We start from the raw sequence: 23,243 nt of genomic DNA, 5'->3' as shown, positions 1-23,243 counted from the left end.
CAATTCTGAAAACACACAATGATGCATTACGATCGCTTTTGCTATTTTTGGCTTACTTTGGATTTTTTGTAACAACCAATCAGCGTGGAGCATTTCAAATAAAGGTTGAGATATGTTCAATTTTGTCAAACGGTTGGCGTGAATTGTGTGAAGAAATATATTACATTTTGTTTAACTGCCAAAAGTTCAAGTGAAAATGTGATTATTGCGATGTTATGGCTATTACTTTCGGTAATTTTTTTAGAATTATCAATTATTTTTTAACAAAATGGACCTTTTTCACTGAATACCCGACAGAACTGTTCGGGAATCGACAGAACTGGTAATTGGGTACCAAAAGTATCAGTTAGGGGTTAAAGCTCGATTAGGTTTGCTCTGACTACCGCAACTTTTTATAAATCATCCTCATTCAACATCATTCTAAACATCCTAAACATTAGATTGTGCCCACGCCTCTTTGAGAGCTATCTTAAATTTTTTTCAAAGTTTTTTTCTCAAGGTCTATTTAATTGCTATGGAAACGGCAGGTATAAATTGATCCAAGTTATTGATCCAAGCATATAATAAAGATAAACACGTTAAATAATCAGAAGCTATTATTCAAAATATGTTAAAAAATATGAGTTTAAATTAGTGGGCTAAAACTTATTCACAGTACTGTATATCTTGTAAGCATTTGGCTTCGCTTTTATAAAATCATAATGGTTGACGCAGAAAATGTTCAAAATAATGACGGTTATGGCAAAACGACATTCGGCCGAAACTCTGTAGCCGCCACAATTGGGCCAGTGTTGGCCCAATAACAAATGCCATCGCAATGACGTACGACTACTCGCCAGAAGCATGCCAGACTCGGGCCTGTACTGGCCCGTTACTAATCTAGTCGTCACGGCGTTCGATGATTGGCCGGAATTCTGGCCCAGTGTCGTAGGCTATCTGGGAAGGGTAAGTTGAAACAATGCGGTTTAAAGAATGGTTTTATATATTTTTCCTAAGTGTTTCTTAAACAATATAACTATAACTTTAACACGTCAGCTGTAAAAAACTTACACTTATTAAATAAAAATTTCGAAAGTTATTGATATTTTTTTTCTTTCGATAAAAAATTATAAACTTCGTTTTTGAAGTTTTTTTGGGTTTTTCTTTAAACTTAGAGGTATATAACCATAATAAAGTAATGGTAAGTTAAAAAAATCTTTTTCAAACACGTAAAGCAAAAAAAATTGATTTTTTAAATATAAATAATTATTTACGATGATTAGAGGGATTATGATACCTATGGGGTAAGTTACATCAAATTGCTTGGGGTAAGTTAAATCATAAATTAGCTGCGGGTTTTGTTGACTTTACGCACTTTTCCAGTTTTTTCTAATATAATGGACCTTTTTAATATAACAGCGTAGCAATAAATGAAAACAAAAATTTTATGATGAAGTTATGTTTATATAAGTTGTATATGTATATAATATATAAGAGGCATATGCATATATATGTATATATATTTATATATTACTTATTATGTATATATACATGTATATATACATGTATCTTATATATATATATATATATATATATATATATATATATATATATATATATATATATAATTTTTATATTAACTATCATTAAAGAAAGTGCTTCATCTGGGGTTAAAGGTACTTTTGTGAACTAACAGCGGATACATATTTTGAGGCTCTTGTTGGGGTTGTTAACGTGACATCTTTAACAACTTAAGCAGCATGTACTTTTAAAAGAATTTACTTTATTTAATATATATATTATTTATTTATAAAAAATTTTATTTTTCTTTTTTTTTTCGAAGTAAACAAAACAGTCAATTGTTTTTTATCTGACTAAGAGAATTTTTTTTTTTTTCAAAAACAGTTTATAGTATAAAAATTTTTATACTATATGTTTTTATACTATATAGTTTTATGTTTTCGTCTTTTTACGTTCAGATCTTGTTTACAGATAGTCCTAGAACAAAATTCCGAACAGGACAGGTATATACCTGCTCTAGGGTGGCCTGGACATCAGTTGACATTTAGCCTCCGTTCGGTACGCACTAAACAAGTGGACACGTCGAAAAATTCTTCGCCTGTTTTAAAGTGCTGTTAAACTAAAGAAACTATTTCAATTGAAATTCGGCAAAAAATGGAACTTTCTGGAGGAATGTAGAATATATGGTTATGCACTGTTATTGCTCATTTTAATTTTTTTAATATTTAAATCGCGCGACAAGAAAACATAAAAAATTGTAAATTTTTTTATCTGAAATCGATTTTCTAATGTCGTTTTAAAAATTCAACCGCGGTTATCCACCTTCTTTCGACAAGGAATTGATAGTGTATAGTGTTAAATATAACATATTAAAAAACTGGCTGCCATTGAGTGCCATTTTAATAGTGAGACTAGTTTATATGGAGGAACATGTGGTGCGACATTAATCTATTAACATAGATTAATGTCTGAAAATGGTCATGGAAATTAGTGAATTAACATTATTTAATGGCACAAATTACATTTTAATACAATAATTTATTATTTTAAATATATGCTTTACAAGTTACTTCTCATTCCGTTTTATGATAATCTCAAAGTTTTATAAAATAGTCCTCATAGAACTAGAGCAGTTATAACTGTATTTTTTTTTTACAGAGTCTTCCAAATCTTCAAATATGGAATTGTCAAGAAAAGATATATTCTTTATGGTGAAAGACAGTTTAAAAAATGAATATAAATTCATCATTGATGTTTTGACAGATGCAATTTTCAAATAAACGGAACATGTGATACAGGTAGGCGAGGATGAAATGTCATTATCACGGTAATTTTCAATATTTCGATCGAGATGGAGAGCAGCAGGAAGATGGAAAGATTTTTTTCGGAAAAAAAATGAAGAATGGTTGAAGGGCACCGTACAATTTTCAAAATTATCCAATACTGAATGCACAACACCTGAGAAAATTGTGAAGAGTGATAATAAAAAAGGAACATGTGGGCGACCTTCGCAATCCTTTGCTTCATCTAGTGATAGATCAAAGAGGCGAAAGACTCAAGAAGTACGTTCTACTTTTGTAGTTTCGCATAAAAAAGATCGTTTTTTAGTTGTGCGTAAACGCCGATATATCTTTGTAAAATTCAACACAATTTATATACAGATTAATTCCCTAGGTATTCACACATACCTTTTCACACATACAATTATTTACAAGTAATGCTGTAAGGCATTCACATATCTTTTCACAAATGCAATTATTTACAAGTAACGCTATAATGACATTTCCTTTTACGCACACAATTATTCACAAGTAACGCTATAATTACACTCCCCCTTGGTCATAATGACCACTTCACCTCACGGACTATATCGCTCAGGTGCCATCCTTTTTCGGGTGCTTCTTCGCAACATTGGCGTCTGGTTTGTCTCGTCTTCAGGTAACACAACGCACAGTTCTTCATCATCTTCTAGATCCTCATTCGACTTGTTATCAACTCTGACGGGTCTTAGGTCGCGTATGTGCCGGCATACTTTGTCCACTTCAACCGTTTGCTCCGAAATGATTCCTGTAACTCTCCCAATCTTGTATTGAGAGTCACATCGGTTGTCCGGGGGCTTTACCCATACTTCATCGCCAAGTTTAAACTTGTTGGTGATCTTCTCATGAGGTTCATATGCGTTTTTATCGTCGTCAATTCCTCTAACTCTAATTTCGTAATGGTATAATATATTTGCGGGTGCTGTAGATGACTTACAATAGTCTTTTGGGTTGACGTTATACCAATAAACTGCCTCGGGTATGCTGCACGGAACTCTCTTCGCCGTTCTTTTCACTGTTCGATGGCACCGTTCTGCAATTCCATTCCCTGAAGGAACGTAAGCGCACCTGAAGCGAAGTTTAACGTTCCATTTGTTAATAAATTGTGAAAATAATGTGCTTCGAAATGCTGTATCATTATCCGTCAGTATTTCATTTGGACCGCCTCGTTCAAGAAAGATTGCGTTTAGTTCTTGAATGACACATGCACTAGTTTGGTCTTTAATATGGCGCCATATTGCATATCGTGAAGGCCCACAGTCAATCAGGGTAAGAAAATGTTGCCCCTCATAATGAGTTATATCCATACCAAGCCGTTGCCACGTCCCTTTTACTTCGATTTTCCCTTTCGGCCACTTTATCGGACTTGGATCAATTGATTGGCACGCTACACATTTTTCAACCACTTGCCTGACTTCTTCCCTGCTTACTGATGGGTCAATTCTACGAACAAAATACAATGTTCTCTTCACACCATAATGTCCCGTGGACTTATGAACATGGTTTATTTCTTTGGGAGATAGAGAAGCACTAATCGTTCCACCTGCAGCAAGTTCAGTGGGCTTATCGATCATTTTCAACCAACTTCCAGGCACTCGAGTAAGTACATCGGCTAAGTTAGACTCCGAGGGTACTAGTTTAATATCCACTCTGAGTTTGTATTCGTCCACAATATTCGTAATGGCCTGAAGCCGTCTTCTAATCAGCATTTCGTTTGAAGCCTTTGTCTTCAATCTGGATTTTCCAGTCAGTGCATCGGTGACCCAGTGTAATACTGCTTTCGAATCAGTGCAAATATGCAAGACATTCATCTTCCAATTGAGACCCATGTTTAGTCCTTTGATTACTGCATCGAGTTCAGACATGTTTATATGTGTTGTATCATCTTTTCTTAACCAACAAGCGTCTTCGATTATATTGCCATCAACTTCGATACTCACACCTAGCGCTAGTGAACTAGCATCCACCCACACTGTTGCCTCGTTGCCATAAACATTCCAAACTCCTTTGGCAGGATCGTTGTTACGTGTTCTTTTTACCATATCGTTCACTATTTTTTCAACAAACTCGCATTGTATCTTCTCATCCCATGTTTTCGTCAGGGCGTTTGCTGTCCTTTTAACAAATGACGAAGCTACACGCAACCAACCACAAACTGGAAGATTCCCTGTCATTTTTCCACATAAAGAGAAGATTTTTCGCCTCGTTAGAGAACTTGGAACTTCACCGAAATCGTTGTCTCTCTTCCAAAATAACTTCTTATTTTCAATTCCAACTTGTAATCCTAGAACTCTCGCCCCTTCGGACACACGAACCGCCGGCTTACAATGTAGTCCATACATATCCAAATGATCAAGTACACTGCGAACTGATACGATGTCTTCATTTACAAGAATATCATCAATGTATGATGATGTTCCCTTCCAGATCTTTTCGTCTTGCGATAGAACTTTGTCCAAAACTGCTTTCATAATGACGGGCGCAACGTTCAGGCCAAATCCCAAACGTGTTAAACAAAACCTCTGTCCACGAAACACAACAGTTTGGTAAGCCCAGAGTTCCTCGCTGATTTTGAGTTGCATGTAGGCCGAAGATAAATCAATAATTGAAATATTTTCTCCAAGCCGTCTCCAGTCTCGAAGTTTGTCAGCACATGCATCCGTGTTCGCCGTAAATGGTTCAATAAACGTGTTCAACACCTTGAAGTCTAACACTGGTCGCACTTTCCCTTTATTTTGCTGCACCACTGCCATAAGTGGAACCAAACCTTTTACTGGACCGTGTTTTTTCGCTTCGTACTTTTGCAGCCATTTTTTCTCTATCCACCCTTCAATTTCTTTTTCGTAATCGTGTTTTATGCCGATGGGGATGGTATATTCAGCAATTCTATTCACGAGATTTTCAGGTTTGGTATTCCATTTCCAAGCAATTATCCATTCTCTATTTTTCTTTTCAAATGAAGCTGTGAAATCCTGAGCCTTTATATTCATATCATGAACATCTATTGACAAATCGCTTTTTAGACCAAGTAAACATGCTTCTTTTTTCATAAAACAAACATCCCGCGTTGCAGAAATCGATACTCCACCAAGTGCCACTATTCCATTCATACCCATTATGAAACAAAAACCCAGTGGTTTGAAATTGACCACAAGTGCTTCCACACACACTGTATTTCCATTTGGCGCGGTGATTCGAGTTTGGCTAACACCTTCGCACTGCTGTTGTTGTCCATTTATAGTTACCACGCTAACTTCTTTCTTCATTATTTTTGTCGCACATTTTTTTATAGATGATGCAGCAGGTACATCCTGAGTCAATTAGCACATCCTGAAATACACCGTTAATATTCAAGAGCATGGCAGGTAACGCCATTATTGATTGTATAGGGAGAGAACTGGCGCAGACGCCTTCTCCCTCACTCCGTTTTTTGGACACATTCTTGACATGTGTCCATACTCTTGACACGAGTAACACAGCACATCGCTTGACTCCCGTCTTCTACTTGACTTGTTTCGATAATTATGTCTTCTTAAATGACAATCTCTCGCAAAGTGATTGGGAAGTTTGCACTCATAGCACACTGATTGCGTTTTATCTTCTGGCAACCTCGGATCACCACTTTTCATTGCAGCTACAGCAAATTTTTCCACCATCCCGTTGTTCCGTTTCTCGATCATCAGAGTCCTTGCTCGCGCAAGTATTTGAACAGTTGTAAGATCGTCCATACGAGAACTCGATCTCAGCATCCGTCGAACTTCCTCGGGGAGCCCAGCAACAAAGGCACACGCGATCGCTTTGTCTGGTAGCCCACCAATTAGGGTAGACAATCTTCGTAGTTATGCCAAATAAACATCAACTGCTTCTCCATGTTTCAGCTTTCTCGTGACAAACTGCTCGTAGGCTGTGAATGCATCAACGGCAAAAGCTTCAAGCAAAGCCTCCTTTATTTTCTTAAAATTTTCTTTATCAGTCTCTGCTAACTGTTGATACACTACGAATGCACCATCAGTGAGACGGAGAGGAACCACACGTGCCAGATCTGTTACACCAATTATTTTACATACCAATTCAACCTTTTCCAGCCACTCCGCAACTGACTGTTGATCGTTTCCACTAAACTCTGGAAATAACTTTAAATTAAGTTTAGTCGCCATTTCGCCGAAATAGCTTGTAGTTTCGCATAAAAAAGATCGTTTTTTAGTTGTGCGTAAACGCCGATATATCTTTGTAAAATTCAACACAATTTATATACAGATTAATTCCCTAGGTATTCACACATATCTTTTCACACATACAATTATTTACAAGTAATGCTATAAGGCATTCACATATCTTTTCACAAATACAATTATTTACAAGTAACGCTATAATGACATTTCCTTTTACGCACACAATTATTCACAAGTAACGCTATAATTACAACTTTTTCTACAGAAGAATTGGCATATACTGCTCAAATGAGTTTAAGGACTTCTGGTTAAGTACATGCTGCTCAAGTTGTTCAAGATGTCACGTTAACAACCCCAACAAGAGCCTCAAAATATATATCCGCTGTTAGTTCACAAAATGAAGTACCTTTAATCCCAGATGAAGCACTTTCTTTAATGATCGAGAAAGGATAATCTGTACATAAATTGCTGATCCATGGATCAAAAATTGTAAAATATGCCCTTTTACCGATTGGACAATTTTCTGAAGATGCTCAAGAGTCACGCAATAAGGACATTAAAAACAAGAGAATCGAATATGAGAGACATTTTTAATAGGCTCTTATTAACATCAGATTCATTTCTCTCGATCATCAGGAAATTGCCCCAGAGACCGTTAAAATCTCTTCATCAAGAAGCTATACAATTGTTAAAACAACCTGAAGTCACCGAGAAGAGTCAAGGAACGATTTAGATTTAGATACAAGTGGTTCAACATCAGATTCCGAATCGAATGATTCGAACATTGATGAATATGACATACGTGATTTTTGTTACTAGGATTAAAGAAACAATTTTTTTACGTATATGTAACTTAATCTTTTACCAATTTTAAAAAAATAATAAAATTAAAATTACAAATTTCTGTTTTTTTATTAATAGCATAAATTTAGAAATAATTTTACAATGTTTTTGCTCTAATTTAGCTCCTGAATCATTAGCAATGACCTCGAAAACCAAACTACATGAGATTTCATATTTTGAACGTATGGATAGTTTTGGCCGCCATATTGGAGCCGCTATTTTGATTTTTTTAAATCTGACCTCAGATTCGTAATCAGCGACCTCGAAAACCCTATTGTAGGTAATTTGGGAATTTTGGCCACAAAATCAGGATTTCGTCCCACTGTGTGGCGAAAATTCAAAAACGTAGGGTGCGAACATTGGAAACACGCCTCTTTGAGAGCGTGGGCACAATCTAATTTTTGTGATTTTAAGAAAAAAATTTAAATGATCTAAACAAAAAAATTGTTTTCAAAGTTTTTTTCTTCAGGTCATTTTAGTTGCTATGGAAACGGCAAATGTAAATTGATCCAAGTTACATGAAAAATGAAATCAGCCAACATAAATGATTGGAGTTGAAAAAAACTTGATTTGAAAACAACCGAAAGTTTTTCGAAACAAAACACAAACCTAATATTTTTAATAAAATTATACTACTTTATTTACAAAAAAAATTTTAAAACCGCCTTCCTCCTTCGAGAAAAAAAAAAATGTCCACCGTTCGAAGCTTTTAAAAAATTCGCCAGAATTTTGTTTTTCGATTTTCCGAGTTCCAATTTTTTTTTTTTTTTTTTTTTTTTTTTTAATCAACATCAAAAAAAATTTCCGTTCTAAAAATTTATCGAATCTCATCTTAAAAACTCGAATATTTTTTTCATAACTGTTACCATTGACAACAACAAAAAAACAACCTAATTATTTTATATTTCCATTATTATTACATTAAATTATTATCATTTTATTATATTTCCATGATTTTTTGCAGAACATAAAAAACTCCTTTAAGTTTTAAAAAAGAACAAATATTCGCCACAAAAACTCCAAATAAAAATGAAAATCTTTCCATTTATTCCCACGTTTCAAGTTTTAAAAGAAAATTGTTTTTATTTTCTTTTTAAATTACTTAATATTTCATTTCATAAATAACTTTTTGAATTGTTTATACATTTTAAACATATATTTAACATATTAAAAATATTTAAACAATCAAAAGTATTTCGTATCATTTCAACTTTTTCAACTCTTCGATGTTATAAAAACTTTCTTGTATTACATATACTTTTTACATATTTACATTTGTATTTATTTTTTATTTAACATATTAAACATTTTTCGTGTTTCTTTTTTTAAACTCTTCGATGTTATTAAAAGATTCTCCACAGTACCCGATCGTCAACTTCTTGAAGTTCGAACCACGAAGCCATTCACAAATGTCGTCGATGAAGTTCGTGTCGTCGTGAAGGTGAAGAAATAATTCTTTAGCGAGTCGAATCCACGGGAGGAAGAAACCTTTGAAATCGTTCTTTGATATGAAAGTATGACTGATATCTATCCACAAATATTCAATCTTATGCTTCGGTGTCCAGCCATCGATTTTCACTGGATGATATAAGTTGACGTAACGAACGTTGGTCGAACATAAAATGATAAGTTTTTTCTCATCTTCAGATAAAATCTTTTTATAAACATTTAATTCATTCAACTTGTATCCTGCGTCTAAAAATTTCTCCATGAAATACTTCTCATGTGAAACTTCATGAGCAGTTTTTCTATCGCTTATCACAATCCACCACTCTCGTTCATCGATTGATCTTTTCATGTCCTCGGTAATCGACGCCTGCACTTCAAAGAAGCATTCCATGAACATCTTGCGTTCATCACCTGAAGAAGAAGAATAATAATAACATATTAATATTATTATTAATATTTATTTATTTGCAACAACAATTATTCAAGAAAACCAAATTGCAAAAATTTGAAAACACAATATCGTGTTTAATAAATATAAAACGGATATTATTTTATTTATAAAAAAGATCAAAACAATTCAAATGATCACAAATTAGTTCAAAAAATAGTTTTTTCCTGACTAAATATTTATTAAACAAATAAATAATTTACGAAATACAAAATTAAAATATTTATTGAAACTTGTCGTACGCCATTTTTCAACTTTGGTTGCGCCTCAACCAATAGAAATACGATAAACAATTCAGCCAATCAGAAGCTTGACAAAAGCATTAAAACAGCGCTTAACTTTATTCAAAAGTCGCGTGAGATTTTTGATACAAAAATAATTTATTTTAAAATTTAAATAAAAAATATTTTCGCTTTCTATTTCTTTGCTGAAGCTACAAAAATATTTTAAAGTATTATAAAAAAGTAAACTAAAAGTATGTCAATTTAAAGCGGTAACAGTCGAATAAAGAACGGTTGGAAACTATATTTTAAAACTGTTACACCAAAAGTAACCTATAAAAAGCCATTTCTTTTATGGTCATCTTTTTTAAACTTTCAAACTTGTTTTGATAAGAAAAAATATCGAAAAAACCATTTTAATGTCACCAAAATAACTAAAACTTTTCAAGTTGTTATCTTTAGGCAAAGAAACATAAAGATACTGTATTAACTGAACTTTCAATTAGGCACCGCCGATTCGATTCGTAAAATCCGCAAATAGCCAATTCGACTTATTTTGCGGATTAAAACAGTCAGTTCGTAAAAATTTTTCGGATTAATAATCCGAAAACTAATTTACGAACCACTAACAAATTTTTTTTTTGCGGATTCACTTTGTTGTTCGGATTAATAATCCGAAAAATTTTTACGAACCAATTTAACTTTAATTCGCTTAGCGAATTATACGAATCACAATCCGTTCGCGTCACCATTAAATGGTGTGGTCCAAACAAATTTCATTTTTATTATGTGCGCGTCCTATAAATAGTGGATTTCTTTTTTATTTTCAATCAGTCCTATTTGGAAATCTTAACCTACAACAATTCGTTCAACAGATCAAGTCTACTATTCTTCACTTACATTTATTACGGAAAGCCATTATTATATTATTTTTATTTAAAAGTTAAGAATATTTCAAACTGAATTTTTACGGTTTTTTTGTTTTTTTTTGTGGATCGAATTCCTTTGCGAATTATTTCGCTTTGCGGATTGCTTCAATTAAAGGATTGGCCCGATAAAATTTAAATTGTTATATTTCTTCTACTTAAATATTAACAGAAATAAAAATAGAAATAGAGATAAAAACTAGTTTGAAAAATTGTTACGTTCATTTCAACAATTAAGGCAAACAACCTTTAAATAATTATTTCTTTTATTGAAAGCTTTTTGCATGCCTCAAAATTATCACTTTTTGTTAAGACAAGTATAAAGGAAAAACTCAAATAATCTGATTTATTCCATTTTTATGTTATTTCATTTTTTTTCTACTTTTCAGGTGCCTAAGCTATCTAATATTTGAGAATTCTTCAACAAGGTGAAGGAAAACAAGGAAAATGTAAGGCCTGTGTCAAGCCAAAAATCGAGGTGTCATTAGAGCTTGCTCACTAATTCAATGAAGATCTTAACAAAAGATTCAAAGGGAAACTAATGAATATTGAATTTTCTATAGCTCTTTTTTTTAAATCCTAACAGGAAGGGCATGTGCTTTGTGGGTGAGGGGAGAAAATTTGAAGTAGTCAAAACTGCAGTAAAGAAAGCGATGGAAGAACTGTCAAAAAAAGAAATTTTGGCTAGCCAAAGCCCTTCAATGTTGGATGATGAATACTTTGATTTCACTGAACAACTGAGGAAAAAAGTGTTTGGTGCAGGTTAAGCAACTCAGTAAAATTCAAGACATTGTGTGGCCAGGAAATGAATTTGGAAAATGATTAACTTTCAGTGTGATTTTGCCTTTTTTTATTTCTTAACAAGGAAATCATTTCGTTTCATTGTATATTTGATTATTATTAACAAATAAAAATGAATCTTATTTCAAAAGCATTTTTTATTCTGAATCCGTATAAATCCGTAAAAATAATATCGATTCGATACTTTCGGATCGGATTGCAATTCGAATAATATTTTTCGAATTGCAATCCGATCCGAAAGTATCGAATCGGATTGCAATCCGAAAAAATAATCCGAAAAAATTTTAACGAATTTTTTTCCGATACATTTTTTTCGGATCAAACCAATCCGTAAGTAATTTGAACCGTTTAGCAAAGATAATTCGGTGCACAATCCGCAAACCGATAAACAGTAACGGATCGGCGGTCTCTACTTTCAATCGCTTTTTCCCTAAAAACCTAACTAAAAGAAATATATTCTGCTCAAAACTGATTTTAACAACTACATAACAACAAAATCTTAAACACTTACTTCTTTTGCGTCGTTCGTTCAGAAATTATTTTAAACAAGAATAAAAAAATAGAAGTATGCGATTTTCATCAATGAAACAACTTAACTCCTGCGGCGATGTTCTCATTTGAAAAACGTCGATTCGCTCACAAAGTTGTTTGAAAACACACCCAGAGTGAGGGTTATGCTGTAATTGAAAACTCGAACGTGGAATGTAGAACAAATGTTTGCAATTGTTCTCTTTTGCTTTATTCGTCAAGGTACGCTTTAAATATTTTAAGTTCTCCTGAGAATCTCTATATTCTTAATACTCTCTGTTCTCCTGAGAATATTTAGAGCATCTCATGACAATTCTTGAAAGTAAGAACGTGATTGAAGTTTTTAAACTTTTTTTAACAGTGTAAAATCCAAAGCAATGCGTAGAATTGAGAGATTAAAATATTTTCTGAGACATAAAAAACAGATTTCACGCTGGTGCTACAAAAGGTCAAGAAATATCAAAAGACCCTTTTAGCTCTTTACAGCCACACCTTAATATTTCTTCTGAAAGACCCAACATCGAGTAACAATCTGATTAACAAAGCTATAACAAAAAGTCGCCAAATATTCTTTTTGAAATTTCGAATAAAATGGAATTCAATTTTCCCTTACACCCCTCATATATTTATTATAAAAAAAGATTTCTCAAAGTAACAGTAAAACTAACATTTTAAAAGAATTTATCCATTTCTTTTTTCTTAGGATAAAAAAATACATTTTCATAAGGTTTTGAAGGCCGAAAAGATTTATGATGGGGATTGTGTTTGGGGATTGCAAACTCTTTTAGTCAGCAACATTTATTGAGCTGTTAACAGGTTACTTTAACACCTGATCTTTTATTTCCTTCTGCTATTTTTATAAGATTTTTTATAAACAACTCACAAAAATGTTAAAAACCATGCTGTCAATAATTCCAAAAAACAGCGCCTACAAACTGAAAGTGCAAGAATAACAGCGATGAGCTTTCTTTAAGTGGTAAAGTTTTTTTTATCGAAAGAAATTGCTCACAAGAAAATAAATAACAAGAGACCAGGCTTAGAAGAGAAAGAATTACAACCCTATCTTATCAATCTATTTTAATCTAATAGGGTAGATTAGGGTATTATGAGCATCTTAAGCGAAAATTGGAATATTTTCGAAAATGGTTATGCTGGATACAAATATTTTGCGAATTAACAATTTTTAGGGGTCCATACTCATAGTTTACGTAGATATTTGTGCGAATCCGAATTTTTTTTTTAAAAGCACAAAGGTTTTAAAAAAAGTCACAAAAGTGCTCATATTACCAATACCACTCGGTAATATGAGCACTTTAATTTAGCTCAAAAAAAATAACATTAAGTAAAAAAATATCAACCTGACATATAGAACTAAATTTTGGAATATAATGATTCGTTATTAACATAACTTATCATTAAAAAATTAAATTTTAAGCCACTTTTTGTTAAAACAATACGACTATGTTTTCCGCAAAAAACAAAAAAAAAATTGTTAAATTTTCAATTTTATCAACTAATACATTTGAACGATAAAAATTCAAATTTTTTTGAATTTAAATTACAGAAGAATATTAATTATTGTTAAAATAATAAAATATTTTGCCCTGTTTTGTTTTTATTAAAATATCAATTAAAACCTCTGCTGTTTTAGGACTTGGTAATTGCAATGAAAAACATGGGGCAATTTGAGCATGCTCATATTACACAAAAATGGCATCTTTAAGTTAAAGTAAAAACTAAATGTTTCTATGCATTGTTTTTCAAACAAAAACGGAATAGATTTTTGGCTAATATATTTTTCTTTATAAAAAAATTATTTTCCATATTTTTGCACCAAAATTTCGCGCCACAGATACATTAATGCGTGACGATATTATTTTAAAAATGCAAAAAATTTAACAGCGTTTTAGTTAAATAATACCCGCTAATTACTGCTTATAAATTTACGCTAATTTCACTGATTCCTGTTATCACCATATAAAGTCGATTCAAAAAATACAAAGCAACTTTAACTTCAATGCTTACATCTACGAAATCTTTAGGTATGCTCATATTTCCAAGGTGCTCAAATTACCCTAATCTACCCTATATTTTTTTAAAATGGTGCTTTCGGTTTGCAATGTTCAAAATCGAACCATATTCGTAGCTAATACATTTCGAGCTTAAAGCCAAGGTGAATGCAGCGATTAAATGTCAACAATATATGCTTAACTTAAAGTGTTGTTACGGTTGTAATAGCTCTTAGTGCTTGTTTATAGCTGCGATTTTACGAACACAATTTGTTTTTATAACTTTATAAAGTCAATGTCAGCAGGTCAACATCAGCCAAACATCTTCTCAGAGCAAAAACTCATACTTAGCATTTGCTTTCGTTCAACAAAACAAGATGAACTCAAAAGTGCTGAGGATCAGAGTCTTGAAGTGCGGCAGTCACTTTAGTGATACTCATCAATAAGTTTGTAACTTCATATATTCGCTTTGTTCCAGTTTAAAAAATGCTTACAGAGTTGTTTGAAAACTCATCCAGAGTGAGGGTTCAGTTGTAATTGAAAACTCGAACGTGGATTGTAGAACGACAGTCTGCAATCTTTCTCTTCCCTCTATTTGTCACGGTACGCTTTATATATTCTCAGTTCACCTGAGAATATTTAGCGCTTCTCATTACAATTTTTGAATATAAGAACGTGATTGAAGCATTTGTACTTTTTTTTAATTTCAAACAAATAAAAATACTTGTATTCAATTTTGTTAAAACCGAGAAATATTTGCTTTATAATAAAAAATTCAAAACTCAATTCTTACCTCTCTATCTAAAGTTATAAGAGCGACCTTTTTGGTAAACAAGAGTTTGCTTCTGTTAACCAAAAACTCAAAATGTACAGAATGCAGATAAAACATTTTATTTTCAAGTGAAATTTTAAAGTGAGGCTTTTCATTTTTAAATTTAGATCAATATAATAAAAAAGTTCCATAGCCATCATTTTTTTCAAATGTCTTTTGTTCTCTATATCTCTTAACTGGCACATTATTTGTTGATTTAGCCACATTTCAAAGCTCAGAAATTTGCTTATAAGAATCTTCTTCTCTACAGCGCAAATTATTAAATTTTTCTTTTTTCGTGACAATTCCTTAGACTTTCTCATTTTTTTTTTTTAATTCAACTTAAGTTAAATATTATCTCCAGTAAATTAATTTTATTATAAATACATTTTTCTTAATGAAGTTTTGATTTTCTTAATGATCATGGAACTGTTTATAAACTTTTGCACGGTTACGTTTTCAATAAAATTTGAATTTCTACCTTCCATTACAAGTTATCATTCTTTTGAGTAAATTATACGATCACATTACAAGAGCAATTGTTAAAAATTTCATTCACCTTCAATCAAAAGTCAAAAAGTTATGACAAAAAAACTTGAAAAATTTAGCTAATTATCAACTTTTGCACTCTACTGTAAACCTTGATGGGTAGGAAACTGCTGGCCAACAGCTTCATGTCTTAGGGGAGGATAGAATGTTTCAGTTTAATCAAGAACAGGGTTAGGAGGGTGCAACTTTGATTAAAAGGGGCTGCAATGTTTCTCTTGATTTTTAATTTTATGTGGGTTTTAAATTATCGAAAAGTTATTCCCTAAAAAAATGGAAGGATTTATTTTTAAAGAAATAGATTCTTTTCCTTCTCTTCTAATATACTAAAAAGTGACATATCCGTAAAGCTTTAAAAGTGAGTATAGAGTGGGTGGGGAAGGGGTATTCTAGTGAGGGAGAGAATTGATTAGACAAAAGAGTTTACATAAAAATTGAATAACAGGTTATTTGGATTTGTCGCCCTCTAGAGTTGATATAATGATAAGGCCGAACGAAGTCGATTTTCGAAGGCTAGTAAAGTAAAACACAAGTGTAAATGATTCTATTTTTCAAAATTCTGCTGATGGGCTTTTATCACATTGAAAACTATTTTTCACAAAGAATTTCAACGGATCAATGAAAGCATAAAATTAAATCATTTCAAGTCAAACCACACAAGCAATACTACAATTAATGTTTACGGTTTCAAATTTGCAAGGAAAATTAATTTTTTTCAATATAAACATAAACAATTGTCTTATACACATTGCTAACCAATTGAAAACTAACAAATTGATAAATAATAACTATTTTCTAGAAATTTAACAAAGTAATAAAACTGACACTGTAAACAAAAACTAACAAAATAGAAAATATGTTAAAACTAAAGTTTATCATAAAAACGAGGCTAACAAATTAAACCGATAAAACAATCCATCTAACCACATAACAAACGCAACTGATAATAACATCATTTACACTACAATTAGTAAAATACTGAATCTCTATAATATACTGAAAGTCGTGAGAGTCATTTTCTTAGCAAAACAGACCGAAAAAACTCATGTCATAAAAATCTTTACTATTTCCTCTCAGCTATTGAAACTTTCTTCTAAAGAATTTCTTCCCGTGTTTTTATAAAAAAAAAGAGCATTTTTAGCTAGAAATGCTCAATGGTCTTTTGTAAATGAAAAAAGAAAAGTAGTCAAATTCATCAACTTTTTTTTAAATTTGTGGCACGTGAACGAACCGATGAAATATTCTTTAAAAATAAAGCAATCACATTTTCAAAGCATTGATCACGTAAAAGCTTCCCTAAACAAATTAAAATAACAATTCTTACCACTACTTGAAAAAATTCTTTTTGGCACCAAATCTAAAAACAAAAAAGCACGATGTATGAAATTTTATTTTAGAAAAAACTTATTTAATTAGAAATGAACAAAAAAGGAAGGGGAAACAAATTTAAATTCCCAGTGTTTTAATTATGTTGTTGTCTTGTAACCATGTTGAAAAGTCAAAGTTCGTGTTTTTGTTACGGTAAAAAACAAAAAAAATTGCAAAGAAACTACAAATCTTTAAAACGCCTTCTGCCTCTGAAACGCTTTTATAAGTCTTTTTCTAAATTAAGATCAATAAGGAATAATACTATACATCATGCACATAGCAATACTCATAATAAGGGGCCCACATTTTTTTTCCCATCTTTTAATAATCTTATGGTCTTGTAATCTTGAAAAGTCAAAATTGGTGTTTTTTTATGATAAAAAAAAAAATAGAATGTTCTGGTAGCGTAATAAAAGTCAAATATTTATGTTAAACTTATTATGATCAAAAACAATAAAACTACCCTTAAACTCTGCATACTGTTTAACGCTTACATTAATCTATTATTAAAAATTGACTTTTTTATTATTTTACTCTTTTTGACATATATTATATCTAGAAGCAAAAAAACAGATACCTTTCATTTTTAAAATGATATGCATATAAATATAATTAACAGATATACAGTGAGAACAGAATTTAATTGTACAAAGTAATTTTTGCATTTTATTTTGCTAAAACTTGCTTTAATCTTGATTAATAATGAAAATAACTGAACCAATTCTTTTTAAATTTATTATGGCTATTTCTTATTTATAATTAATCAGTAAAAATATAAGAAAATGTGTTTGCTATACAAATTTTGATTTTTTACTTACAGACGAATCAATTTGCATACACAACAATTATTTGTACAAAACTGTTTTATTATTTGTTATGAATGTTTATGGCTTTTTTAATTTATAAAATATCAATTTTTTTATTGAATTTATATTTCTAGAACATTATTTTCAACAATTATTAACATTTTTGATAAATAAAGGTCATTAAAAACTCTGTTCATCGAACATTATGGCACCCAAAGGTAAGTATTTAAATACTACTCAACGAAAACTTGTTGTAGACTTGGTTAAACAAGGAAATACTTATAGAAAAGTTGAACAACTTACAAAAATACCATTTACAGCAGTTGGAGCCATTGTAAATAAATACAAACAATATGAAACGTTTGAAAGTCGAACTGGACGAGGGCGAAAGCTGAAGACAACCTCACGAGATGGAGAAATTTTAAGAATGATTTAAAAAAATCGGTTTGAAAGTGCAAAAAATATAGCAAATCATCTAAAAAGTTTAACAGGAAACACAATTTCACTAACATCAATTAGAAATCGCATTCATAAAGCAGGGTTTAGTGGATGTATAGCTCGGAAAAAACCGTTTTTAACAAAAAATCATATGAAGAGAAGAATGAATTTTGCAAAAAAGTATTATTTAATGCCAGCATCATTTTGGAAAAAAGTACTTTGGTCTGATGAGTCCAAGTTTAATTTAAAAAAATCTGATGGTGCACAGAGAGTTTGGCGAAAGAGGGGTGAAGCATTTAATTTGAGTTGCACAAGAGGAACAATTAAACATGGTGGTGGAAGTGTAATGTTATGGGGTTGTATGGCATGGAATGGTGTTGGTAAACTGGAATTTATTGATGAAACAATGAATGCTGATTTGTATAACAATATATTGAAACGAAATTTAAAATCTTCTGCTAAAAGTCTTAGGTTGGGAAACAGTTTTTTGTTTTAACAAGACAATGATCCAAAACATACTGCTAAAAAAACTAAAACTTTTTTTGATGAAAATGGCATAAATGTTTTAGAATGGCCTTCGCAGAGCCCAGATTTGAATCCAATAGAGCATTTATGGACTTTATTAGATAAAAAAATAGGTAATAGAGCATTTACGAAAAAAGTAGATTTAAAGAAAGCTGTTAAATCATGGTCTAATATTGACAATAATCAAATCAAATGTCTGGTAGAATCGATGCCGAAACGCTTGTTAAATGTAATTAAAGCAAAAGGAGGACTAACTAAATATTAAAGTATATTAATAAAATACAAAAACTTGAAACTGTTTCTCAGTTATTTTAATAGACTGGTATTTTTTCTTAGCTTTAACCTATAAAGTTTTTCTTGTACAATTATTTTATGTCCAAGTGTTTTTATCCCCTTCTTTTTGTTTCGAATTCTTAACCAGGTAATTCAAAAGCATAAAGACAAACTTTATAATTTTTTTGAAGGTTTTTTGCCAAACAAATAATTAGAGAAAAAAAAAGTTCTTTATAATTACTGCTTGATATAGTATTTTATTCAAAGATGTTAACTTTATTGAAAAATTACTTTGTACAATTAAATTCTGTTCTCACTGTATATGTTATGTTCATGTCTGAAAATTTTTTTAAAGGAGAGTTAGTTGCAAATGCTCCTTTAAAAAAAAACGAGTAAAGCATGCAAGTCAGTATTTACTGAGCTACTTAGATCCACTGGGTGTGCTTTACCTCAATACCATTAATATAAAATATAGCATAATAGCCTGTTTTACATCAATTTCATACGATTTTATCAATTTCTCTTTTTTTAAAAAAAATACACTTTTTCAGGTTTTAAAGGCCTAAACGTTTTATGAGGGGGATTGTGTTGACAATAGAGTATAAACCAAGTAAGTACATATAGAATAGAGTTTTTTGATATACAAATAAGTTGTAATTGAATGAGTCATTTATCCAAGGGTGCATACTGTTTTAGTCCGCTACATTTATTGCGCTGTTACCAGGTTGCTTTTTTACCTGATATTTCATTTCCTTCTGGCTTTTTATAAGATTTGTTATAAACAACTCGCAAAAATTTAATTAAATAAGTTTTTTCTAAAACAAAATTTCATACATCAATTTCAGTCAAAAAGTTATAATGAAAAAACTTGTTTATAAATTTTTGCACGCTAATATAAATTTTGATGGGTAGGAAAATGCTGGGCCACAGCCTTATGTTTCAGTTTGATCAACAACAGGGTTAGGAGGGTACAACTTTTGATTAAAAGGAAATGCAATGTTTCTTTTGTTTTTTAATTCCATGTGGGTTTTCAATTATCCAAAAGTAAGTCACTAAAAAAATGGAAGGATTTATTTTTAAAGAAATAGTTATTTCTAAGTTGATTTTCTAAAATCTAAGAAAAGCTCAGAAAATAGAAAATATGTTAAAACTAAAAGTTCATCATAAAACGAAGCTAACAAATAGAAATTTACAAAACAATCCATCGAACTAGATAACAAACGCAGCTGATGATAACATCATTTACACTACAGTTAGTAAAATACTGATTCTTTACAATATTCTGAAAGTAATGAGCGTCATTTTCTTCGTAAAACAAACCAAAAAGACTCATGCCATAAAAACCTTCACTATTTCCTTTCAACTATTGAAACTTTCTTCAAAAGAGTTTTGTCCCATGTTTTTTATATGGAGTTTTGTTTCAATTTTAACAGTTCTGTTAGAAACGAAACAAAAAAAGGAAGGGGAAATAAATTTAAATAGTTTATCCTGTGGCTCAGCAAAATTTAAAAAGTGAAATTTGTAAACTGATATTTTTTGGCATAAGCAATCAATATTCCCTAGTGATGAGGAATCCATATTTTTTTCCAAACTTTAATTATGTTATGGTCTTGTAATCTTGAAAAGTCAAAATTGGTGTTTGTCAATGATAAAATAAAATGTTCTGGTAGTGTAATTAAGTCAAATATTGGTGTTAAGTTTTTTATGGTTAAAAACATTAAAACTACCATTAAACTCTGCTTACCGTTTAAAAGCTTACATTAATCTATTTCTAAGAATTAATATTTTTTATTACTTTAATCATTTTGACATATATTTAATAATCTAGAAGCAAAAAACAGATAACTTTCATTTTTAAAATGTTATATGCATATAAATATAATTAACAGACATATATGTTATGTCCATGTCTGAAATTTTTTTTAAGGAGCATTTATTGCAAATGCTGGTCAATATACTTTTTTTAAAATGTCTTATTACCAAGTGAATTAGTTTATCTTAAATATCTAGAGAATTGTTATTTTAAAGGAGGATAAATTATTTAAATTTTGTAAATTAACACTAAAAAATATTTAAGCTTATTCTTTTTATTTTAATTTTTAAAGTTTGTATAAAGTGAGAGTGAAATAAATTTACACTCTTACTTTATACAACTCTATGTGAGAGTGAAAGTGAGAGTGAAACAACTCTATGAAAATACAACTCTATGAAAAAAGATGTTAACGATATAAGAATATCAAAATAAACATTTTTACATTTTCTCTGTGACAGAGTCATTGATTGCATGATATTTACCTTATATTACACTGCAAAACTAAAAGATTATTTTTCTAAAAATTTTTCTTTTATCATGTTTTTAACTGTTAAACTAAATCTCAAAAGTTTTTCTTCTAAAAACATTTTTAAAAACAGATTGCAAATTGAAGTTTAATAATAAAAAAGGCTTAAAAGTATTTTTAATAACTTCAAACAAATAAATTGAGATGACATCGATTGTATTATTTTCAAGATAACTTTAATTAACGTAAATGTAACATGGAAGAAACGATTTTTTACCATGCAGTAAAAGAATTTTATTGAATAATAAAATTGAAAAATACTAAATATAACAAAATACTTGAAGTTAAGAACCTTGTCATTTATTTTGCAGAACTTAACATATTGAAAAAAAAAATCTTTTGAGCAGTAAGTGATGTCAAAACATCTTTTGCAGTTCAAAACGTAATTTATTTTGTCTTTGAAATCAAAAACAATAACTTTGTTAAAGTGAAGAAAAAAAAATTAAAAATAATAAAATTAAATTGAAGGTAATAACATAAACATAATTAGTTTGGTGTGTAATAATGGTGTGTAATATCTGTTATATAAATCTAGATACAGATATTACATTTCTTTACTCACAAAATACAAGTAAAGAGAGAAGAAAAATGGTAATATGACATTATTTATAATTTTCATATAATATTTCTATTTTTGTTTTTGTTTTTATGTTCAACTTTGTTCCAACTTTGTTCCATTGTTTTGACTAAATGAACTTTGAAATAAACAACAGGTGTGTTATTTTAATAACGCTGCAATTTTTAAACTAAAAAAATTGTTTAATTCGTTTGAAGAAAGGTTAGTTAGACACTTAATTAAATAGCAAAATTGTATAAAAAAAACTTTTTAAAATAGTATTTTCAATTGCCATTTAAAATACTTCATTAAACATTTAAAATGTTTATTAAAAGCTTAATAATTCTTAACTAAAGGTTGCAACAGATTAAATTCATTGGTTCAATCAAAGCATGAAGTCAGCTCTCTAGAGCTACTTCATGCTTTTAAAAGCCACATAAAAAATGTTTGGGAGGTTCTTCCAGAAATATTGAGCTGCAGAGAGATAAAAGTATTTGAAAAATTTACATTAAACATAAATTTAAGATTAAAACTTTTTAGATATTTAAATCAAACTTTTGTTCTACAAAATTTCACAACTCAATTTCTTTGAATCTCAAATACTGATTATATTAAGACCCTGTTTGCATGAAAACAAAAATATACACTAATAAAATATATACAACTTTAAAAGTTTTAAATACATTTTCTCCTATGCTTATTTTATATTGCATGAGAAACATCTTTTAAATATTGAATAAGTCATCCTCCTTTAAAACAATGCGGCTTTGTTGTTATTTTTTCTCAGTTGATTAATATTTTTAACTTAACAATGTCAGTCAACATATTTAAAAGTAATATTAAAAAATTCATTAACTTGAATATTCATAAATAAATGCACAAATTAAACAAAAACTTTTTAACATGTGAGATTTCTTATAATATCAATACAAGAAATATATACAAGAAATCTCACATATATAGAAATCTTTGATGTGTTATTCATATCAATACAAGAAATATATGCAAGAAAAAAAAAGAATATGATAACCTCCAAAAAACTTGTAATATTTCTTGTTATATCAAAATTAAAAAGGATATTAAACGAATTATAAAATATAGCTCAAGTAACGAGCTAATTTTTTATGAAAAAACAAGGCTTTTTAATATCCAACTGTGAGGTGCATTTCAATGGAAATTACTGACTGCTTAATCATTCTACTTCTTACTCAAAAAAAGAATTAAAAAAATTATTTTTAAAAACAGCACTAAATAAAACAAAAATTCTCTATAATTAAAGAAAATTTAAGGGAAACAAATTGATAGAACTCATTATAAACATAATAAACAAATGATGAAAACTAAAACAAAGTGTAATTTTTCTTT

At 30.2% G+C, this 23,243-nt stretch overlaps 1 protein-coding gene across 4 annotated transcripts in view; it reads right to left on the bottom strand.

Annotated features, from left to right (window-relative positions):
* Window positions 1-9,114: 9,114 nt before the first annotated feature.
* The window catches only part of LOC145184141 (uncharacterized), a 48,405-nt gene continuing 34,276 nt past the window's right edge, over window positions 9,115-23,243 (bottom strand). For 3 of the 4 annotated variants that reach the window (XM_090076540.1, XM_090076538.1, XM_090076539.1), the window contains 2 exons: window positions 16,898-16,930; window positions 9,115-9,694 (listed from right to left, as the gene is read on the bottom strand). In XM_090076540.1, coding sequence (XP_089932666.1) covers window positions 9,135-9,694; window positions 16,898-16,930 — 593 coding nt within the window. In that variant the 3' untranslated portion in view covers window positions 9,115-9,134. Of the gene's footprint in view, window positions 9,695-16,897; window positions 16,931-17,086; window positions 20,036-23,243 lie in introns of those variants that run through there. The other variant, XM_090076541.1, reaches the window with a different exon arrangement.

Source organism: Hydra viridissima, unplaced genomic scaffold, assembly GCF_058129835.1.
Source record: "Hydra viridissima isolate aposymbiotic clone 2 unplaced genomic scaffold, HvirCarnegie_v1 scaffold_1, whole genome shotgun sequence".
Classification (NCBI taxonomy): Eukaryota; Metazoa; Cnidaria; class Hydrozoa; order Anthoathecata; family Hydridae; genus Hydra; species Hydra viridissima.
This window is presented reverse-complemented; position numbering and strand designations above follow the sequence as displayed.